The sequence below is a fragment of the Nothoprocta perdicaria genome, unplaced genomic scaffold, assembly GCF_003342845.1.
Source record: "Nothoprocta perdicaria isolate Ctin4 unplaced genomic scaffold, notPer1 scaffold_69, whole genome shotgun sequence".
NCBI classification, from domain to species: Eukaryota; Metazoa; Chordata; class Aves; order Tinamiformes; family Tinamidae; genus Nothoprocta; species Nothoprocta perdicaria.
The window spans coordinates 1,539,387-1,547,896 of NW_020455965.1; the positions used below are offsets into that span (position 1 = coordinate 1,539,387).

The 8,510-nt window shown below is 45.9% G+C and overlaps 1 protein-coding gene across 1 annotated transcript in view; it reads right to left on the minus strand.

The window, feature by feature from the left end:
* The window catches only part of LOC112956947 (extracellular tyrosine-protein kinase PKDCC-like), a 9,093-nt gene continuing 583 nt past the window's right edge, over positions 1 to 8,510 (minus strand). The window contains exons 2-8 of the mRNA XM_026050435.1: positions 8,289 to 8,502; positions 7,742 to 7,864; positions 5,388 to 5,659; positions 4,227 to 4,306; positions 4,026 to 4,130; positions 2,224 to 2,400; positions 1 to 852 (exon numbers count right to left, since the gene is read on the minus strand). Of these exons, the coding sequence (XP_025906220.1) occupies positions 749 to 852; positions 2,224 to 2,400; positions 4,026 to 4,130; positions 4,227 to 4,306; positions 5,388 to 5,659; positions 7,742 to 7,864; positions 8,289 to 8,502 (1,075 nt within the window). The 3' untranslated portion in view covers positions 1 to 748. The remainder of the gene's footprint in view (positions 853 to 2,223; positions 2,401 to 4,025; positions 4,131 to 4,226; positions 4,307 to 5,387; positions 5,660 to 7,741; positions 7,865 to 8,288; positions 8,503 to 8,510) is intronic.

Here is an 8,510-nt window from a genome sequence, read left to right on the forward strand (position 1 = left end):
CAGAGTAACATTTCATACATAAATAATTTGAATGTCTCACTCTTTCATGGAAAGTAACAGAGAAAAAAACCTTCAAGGTTGATACATGGGAGCTGGCATTACAAACCACAGAGGATAAAACTGAAATCCCACATGCAAACACTCAGACACATGGTTCCGGAGGTGATCTCTACACACCTCCCTTCCCCTGCCCTGAGAGGAACAGAACCAAAACCCTACTTTGAAGACCACCCCCATCATCAACCTCTGGTTATGGATCCCAACTCTGCAACATTGGTCCCACCACTGAAATCTCGACCTTTACAGCTGCAATGGTGTGAAATCCCTGCTGGCGGCTGCAGGAGGAGCCACGTTCATTACTCGTGGTCTTTCAGAGACTGCTGAACTATCTAGGCCTACTCCAGCCGGGTCCCTTGCGGCTATTTCTATTTCTTGGCTCACAAGCTGGCTACTGAAGCAGCAAGGCTGGGGATTGCACATTCTAGCAACATTTGACTAAAACTGAGCACTTTTATGAGGAACAGCAGAGTGTGGGAACAGATGAAGAAGCTAGCAGGGCGGTGGAGAAGGGAGCATTCTGCAAGGAGAAATCTGAGCTTTGATCAAGGAGGCAGCAGCGTTTGACTCAATCTGAGCTGGCAGGGAGTTTGCATTCTAAAGCGAAATAAAATATGTCATTCTTTTCAGTAGCTGAAGTTCTCCCCAACGGTTGTTCTTCCCAGCACCCTTTTCTGTGATCTCATTGTCTTTAAAGTCTTTCCCCTGAGGAAGCTGATCGTTTTATATAGACTACGGCATTAACATCCGGTATTAAATCAGTCGGGCTGCTCTGAAATGAGGCAAGTGGGCGTCCTGGAAAGGAAATAAAAATTCAAGTTTAATAGTGGAGATAGATAGGCTCATTTTGACTCATGCTGTTTCTTCCAAGAGAGTCAGGAACATGATCCTTTCTCACAGGAGGGTCGTTCTGCCCTGCTGCAGATGTGTTTAACACCCCCAATGTACTCCAGACACTGGTGGAGCAGAGCAAGGGATGCAAAATCAGACCCAAAAGGCTTTCACGTCTTGCTTGCTTGACAAAGTTGCACTAAGAGGGACTGGCATCTTCCCACCACTCTCATTAATCCAAATGGAAAAGTTAGGCCTGTGACATACTTTTTGTCATCTTCGGTTGACGAGATTTACTGTAAAAACGCAAGAAGAAAAACTGCAGCAAAAGGAACGTAACAGACTGCAGGAACAGGGCTGGTGGGCAAGGACCACCGTGGCACTCACTGCAGAAAGGGTAATCCTTTCCACATCACTTCTTATTCTGCATCATTTTGCACAGCTTTAAGTGCATTTCTTCCCAGTGACACACTAAATCCAGAGTTTTATGCTGTATTAATGTGAGCACTCTCACGTCAAGGGCTAAACTTAGGCCAGTTCTACACAAACTCATGAAAGACTGCATTTTTGTTGTTGTTTTAACAGAATTTGCCATGTGAGCTGACTAGGCATGGCTTTTCAGCACTGCCACTGAAAACACTCATTTGCCTCATTTACTGTTTTACTTTACGAATGATTCACGATTGAAGTGTCAGCTAAATGAGGTAATTTATAATATAATCCTGAATACATGCTAACTATAAAAGACTGTAATCAGAGCTAATTACAGGGACATTTGTGAAAGCCACTGGTTTGGAGCTCCAGCTTTGACAAAGGAGGTAACAACTTCTAAGCTATGATTCTGCCAAGTAGTAGCAGTAGTAACTACCTACTTTCGCACAGTTACTTTCATCTCATTAAAAAAAAAAAACCCACAAAATCCACACTTTTTGTAAAGTATATGTACCAGAGGAATTGTTTTACCTACACAAAAATTAAGCCATCTCTATATGAAATAAGTAACTGTTTAACAATTCAAAGAGGTGCTATTCAGAAGTTGGAGAAAAATTTAGAAAAATATGGCATGTTCTGGAAAAGCAACAGAAATCTGCAGAGGCAAAAAGGTAATTTTTCTCTTATGCCAGCACCTCCCTCCTTGCAAATACTCTGGATCCTTGGATGCTCCCCATGGCAGCCACCTGCCTTGAGAAGAGGGAAGGCAGCTCTTGTAGACTCAATGCACCCTGTGCCATGGCAGCAGCGTTATCCCCACTGAGAGAGTGGACCGAGAGGCTCGGGCACCATGTGGTCACTGGCATCATGCTCCTGCCATGGGACCTCCTGGCCCAAGCTCACCTGTCCATGTCCTCTGCTGGGTGACGATGAAGCTCTGACACTGGGATTGGGAGTTGCAAATCGCGGCGGCTTCCTCGGCGCTGTGGACGGAGAGCAGGCAGCCCAGGTGGCTGTAGGAGGGCCAGCACTTATAGTCTTCTGCTTCCACTGTTCGGAAGCCCTTCAAGGAGATGTACTCTGGGAAGAGAAAGATGGTATTTAGAGAAACTAAGTCTATTTTCAGTGACTAGTTACAAGGTAAACTTTATACTGACCACTCTAGTGAAATTCTCCATGGAAATGAGATAGTGATAGATGGAACCGATCTTTAAATGGTGTGAGTGGAGATCCAAAGTAGAAAACCCCCAGATCCTTACCTGTAGTTCTGCTTTCAAGCACTGAGCAGCAATTCCTCCACATATATGATGGAGCATGTATAGGAACTTCTCTCAAGTTCCTATAGGCATCAATACGGGCTGAAAGGACGGGGTGAGACTAAAGAGGTGCACAAGAGGGCAAAGGCTACAGCAGTGGGTTGTGGTAGGGATCGGCCTTTCCAGCAGGGCTCCAGAGGAGCCAGCATCACAGCAGTCACCTCAGCCCCAACACCAGTTCCTGTGGAATCGCAGATCCACCATGTAGTGGTGTGGGGCACATAGTGACTCACACATCATGGTGACACCCAAAGGTGCAGGAGATTTAGGATCCACAGTGGAGGAAAGGGAGGCCAGATCTTGCTCCAGCAGAAGACAAAAGACGTAACAAGCCCGAGCAGGCAATGGGAAGGTCACTGTTCGCTGGGGAGTCCCTCCCACACCTCTGGGATGGTGACCACATTAGCACATCGCTATTGGGCCAACTGCTAAGTCAAAAGGAAGGTGTCCTTGGAGAACAATGGCAAACTGCTGGTCCTTCAGCACAAATGACCAGGTATTTTTGTTCATAAATGTGCAAATCCAGCTCCACTGAACACAAAGAGATTTTTTTCTTCAAGCCACTACCACCTTGAGGAAACACTTGATAAAATGTTGGACTTGGAAAGTCCATGGTAACTGCTGGACTTTCCAAGCCTTTCCAGTGGGAAGGATGATCAGCAACATCTCTACCATGGAATGGATCCCATTTATATAGAGGCATGTACTTCACAGAGGTTGGTTACTTTATCCACCCATACGTCAAATAGTCTTCATTAAAAAAAAAAGTAATAAAAATAACAACAACAAAAAAAAAACAGAAAAAGAAATACAGAAATACAGTAGGGCAATGGAGTTGTAGCTGCTCTGCACACTCAACTCAGTCAGTGTTGGGGACCCCACACACTTTGTGCTTCTGTTATAAATTGTGCTGACCAGTCAGAAGCCATGGAGTGAAACACGGGAAGACTGTGTATCAACATGGAGAGGTGCCCTATTTGTCAAGAGAATAAGATGTTACTGCAGAGAGAATATATGAGACTCAAATTTACCTCTCTGGTCTGTATCTATAGCAAATATATAAATTCACTTTAAAACACAGGCTGATGAACATTCTGAAAACAGTATTTAGAAGCAGTGCAAACATACGTTCATATGTATGCCAGATTGTCTCTACTGCATTTCCTTTGCAAAACAAGGCAATCATGCATAACTCTCACGGAGAAACAATAAAAGGCTGCTCAAATGAGGGAGGAAAAGAAAAACAAAGATATTCTGGTGTTTAATTCTATTTCTTGTGACCATAGACTGTCTGAATGCAAAAGAGATGAGAATTTGGCCAGTTAAAAAGTCTTGCACCTAATGCTACAGGAATTATTAGTATTACTTAAAGCATGTGAAATCATGTACCTTTTAAAAGAAGGGGTCTTTTCTGTAGATAGAGCCCAGACTTGTACAGATGTAAAACCTTTTCAAAAGCTTTCAAGGTTTCATTTATACCATATCGTAAATCACCTAGATTTAAAGAAAAAAATGGCAGAGATGAGTTATTCCACAAAATACCATTTGCAATCTTGTATTAAAGATTGGTTTATGGATATTAGCTGGTACCTGTTGCATTCAGAATATCACGCAAAAAGGGCTGCAAAGGTAGAGGTGCAGAGTGTGGCAGAAGATATGTGAAAAAGTACCTGAAAAAACAAACAAACAAAAAACAACAGCAACAGACTGATTAGAATATAGCTGCTCAAAGTCCTTAAAAGGTTGTCCACATTTTCCTCTAATTTGATTAGCTGCATGTGACTAGTGAGTCACATGAACCATAGCACTGAACCATAGCCTTCCAAGACTCCCTCATTCATTCTCTTTGTACCTTACTTTTGTACACTAAGCAATGGATTTGCCATCACTGAAAAAGACCTATATAGGTCTTTTTACAGGTCTTGCGGTCTGAAAAAGGCTCACGCAAGACCTGTTACTTGCCTTGAAGAGGTTTGGCATCCCCGTTACCCATGGAAAACCAGAATGTTTCTCTTATTTATCGCCCAAGCCCTCCAGAACACTCCTGCTCTACAAGAGACTTTACTACTCAGCTATATCAATCTATGCGGGGATTAACCTTTTAAGAGCAAGTCCTGCCAATAAGAGTTACCATAATAAATCTTTCTGTATAAATATCCAGGTGCCAGGACTTCCACTGTCACCTGACCTGCCAAACACCAGTGCCGAGTAGAAGTCATCACACATGAACGACTGGTTGGTGGCTTACATGAAGTGATGCAGCAGTCTCCAGCCCATGTGTTACTATTCCATAGTTGCCCACAGTTTTGATACAGATGGAGATGAATTTCAAGGGAAAAATTAGCCAACCTGTTGCCAGCAGGAGCAGGTCAGAGCAGATGCACTTGGGCAGGCAGCCTGCCCTGCCACTGCTTCCAGCAAATATAGCCAGTGGCTTTTGAATGACAGGCCTCTTGGTAGGACTTGCTTGGCAAATAATGAGCTCACAGGTGCAACCTTTGAAGCAAATTTCTAGAGGGCATTAGGGAAGGGGAGCAGTGGAAGAAGGATGCCTACATTCTCCCTAGACAATAACGCAACTATTTTCCTGCCTTATAAGGAAAATGAACTGGCTTCAAAGGGATCCTTACCTACCCTCTGACAGAGGCAAAGGAGAAACACTGCATGGAAGAAATGAGAGCTACTATGTGCTACATGGCATTGGGTAAATTCAAACATGCCACATTTTCTTCCTTGTTTAATTGGACGTACCGATATGCGTTGAAAAGATTCTTCTTTTCATTTATTCCTTCACATTTCCCGACTGCGGAGCATTTGAGAGGAAAGCTTTTCGTAGGGAATTCGAGTGTGCAGTCATTATCTTCCTTGCATGACAGTTCCTCAGTGCTGGCATCATCCATGTCTGTCACTTTTAGGTTTCCATCCACCATAACAAACTGCCTCGGCTGGAAATCCAAGAGGACTATTGAACCCAAGGGGGAATGTGCCAAGTAAAACAGCAGTTTCACAAGACTCAGGCAAATCTGAGAGAGAGAAGATGAATATGCATGGAAAAACAGATGAAAAACAGCTATTAAATTGGAAGTAGAACAAAGGAAAGGGCATTCACTGAAATTAAAGGCAAAAAAAAAGCATATAGTACTTAAAAGGTAATTATGTGTATGCTACAAAATTTATTATCAACATTGCCACAGGATTTGACTGTGGTAAGTAGTTTAGCAACATTTTTTAAAAGCATGTGTATACAAAAAGAGACATTGGCAGTTACACTAACTAGAGGAGAAAGCTGTGAGGAAAACAATAGCAGTCTTCATGTTTCAGGACCTATACTGATTTGCTAGCTGAAATCAGAAGGATTTTTCCCCCCACTTTGGCATAGAATTAATACATTCCCCTCCCTTCCCCCATGCTGCTCCATAGAGACGGAGGCTCCATGGTCATTAATACCAGATTCATGTGTTGCTGCATCACTCAGCAGTACAAATTTGGGCACACAATCAGGCTTCTGAAGAACTAGCCAGAGCATGCAATACACTGTGTGCCAGCCCTTTGCTTTCTGGCAGCTTTCTGGCAGCAGGGCAGTGCCAGGCAGTACCTGATGCGGCATGGAGCCTGGGAGGCAACTTTTGGACAAAGCAGGGCTAGAAGAGTGCAGCCACACAGAACCAGCACTTTCAGCAGCTGCAGCATTTTTCACTCAGCATCGGGAGTGCTAGGATCAGATCAGAACTGTATCGTCACCGAGGTGTGCCGCAGCCAGACCTGCACCACATCTCCCTCCCCAGATAGTGATCTGGGCAGGCACAAGGCTTTGCTCACTTGGAACCACTCAGAATCCCTGCTATCTGATGTGGCTCCTTACCGGGAAAATCCCATCCGTTTAGATGTCCTAATTAGGGAAGAGGACTAGGCAGTGCCAGTCTCCATTCTGCATTAGTGTCTTGAGCAGGCAGTTAAATTCTTAATGCCACCATGCTGAGCCTTGCCACTAACATGCTGTCTCAGCTCTGTGGAAGAATTTACTGTTTTAAGAAGATGAAATGCATGGAAAGATGTAGAAGGCAGCACAAAATAGTTTTCCAGCAAAAGTGGAATTCTACAAGTCAGGAGAAATTATTCTACTATTTTATCTTCACTAGGGAAGCAATTGAGGCTGAAGTGAACCCAGCTTCTCTTCCCCTCTTCCTGCTGCCACCCTCTCGCTCTCACTTGGATGGCAGGGTTCTTCTCCATCATTGGGGACCACATGCAGGGAGAGATTTTATTCTGGGACTTTTGTTGGGGGTTTTTATTTATTCATTTATTTTTGTTTTACCCAGAGCATTTTGTATTGACATTAAGGTACCCACGCTTCTCCTTGATGCTCCCCTTCCTCCTGGGAAGCAAACAAGTAGCAGCCAGCCTCCAACCGAGACCTTGCGGCACAACTGCAACACAAGCCATAACCAAAATAACTGCCATGTCACAAGTCATTTATGCTCACGGAGAGCTTAAAAGTCTCTATGTATAATGCTTAGGAGGTAAGACAGATACCAGGAACGGGGATGTGATCCCATCACCTACAGCACGAAGAAAGCAATTTGGCAGTGTTTGTATTACAGTAGTAGCTAAAGATCTAAGATCAGAAACATCACATGAACACACAGCAAGACAGGCTGCTCAACTCGCAGCCTAGGAAAAGACATTATACGGGCAGCAAGAGACACAGAGCAATTGGAGGTGGCTTGCCTGATGTTTGCATATTTTGCACATACTAATGTGCACAGCTATGAAAAACGTTAGTCTCTCCATGGAGGAGACCCATAGAAGGTAGAGCAAATGAAAATATAGTATAATACTGGGTATTACACACCACTGACCTGAGCAAGATTTCTCCTTTAAGCTGCTTTGGAGGAACAGAACCTATCTATGAAACTTCAGACTACGACTTTTTAATGCAATTTAAAAGAAGCGATAGCAAAATGATTCAAAGGCAATTTGGAGGAGCAAACAGAGTGTCAGCATGACAATCCCGTTTGCCCTGGCAGTCATCACAGGCGCTTCGCATTCACTCAGTTTGAGGTCTAAAAGCCACTGATAAACCCCTCTTTGTTTTGTTTTCTTACTTTAAATCTCTCCTCCCAGGGGGTCTGCAGAAGCTGAATCATCTCCAGGGGGGTTCCCAGCTCCAGCATCGCGGTGACCCTCACTTCAGGATCTCCGCTGCTATCATAGCATTGACCATGCAGCTGCGGAGAGAGAAGCCGCGGGGTCAGAGTGGAGCCAGCCGGGATGCAGGGGAGCCGGGGTCGCCTTTGCAGGCAGCGAGGGGAGCAGGCTGAATAAATATTGACAGATCGACAGAGCCCTCGGGATTCAGTTGGAGCCGCCGCGGGCGCCGCTGGCTCGACAGCAGCGTCGGGGCCCGCGACGGCAGCCAGTGATCACAGAATTACAGAATCCTTAGGTTGGAAGGGACCTCTATAGATCATCTAGCCCAACCCCCTTGCACTCGCAGTGTCACCTAGAGCATGTGGCACAGGGCTGCTTCCAAGCGGCTTGATGCAGGACGTGGGATGCGGGATGCAGGACGGAGGCGTTCCCCCCACCAGCGAGGCGCACCCCGCTCCTCCGGGGCCCCCGCGCGCCCCGCAGCCGGGCTGCCCCTCGTACCTGCACGATGCCGGGGTGCCGCAGGCGCCGCAGCAGCGCCGCCTCCTTGAGCAGCTTGTAGGCGGCCAGGCGGCGGCAGCCGTCGGGGGCCGCGTAGCGCTGCACGCACTGCCGCACCTCGCGCCCGCCGCCGTGCACGGCCTTGAGGGCCACGGCGCCGCCGCCCGCCAGCGCGGCCCGCAGCACCACCTTGCTGAAGCCCCAGCCCACCACGCTGACGCC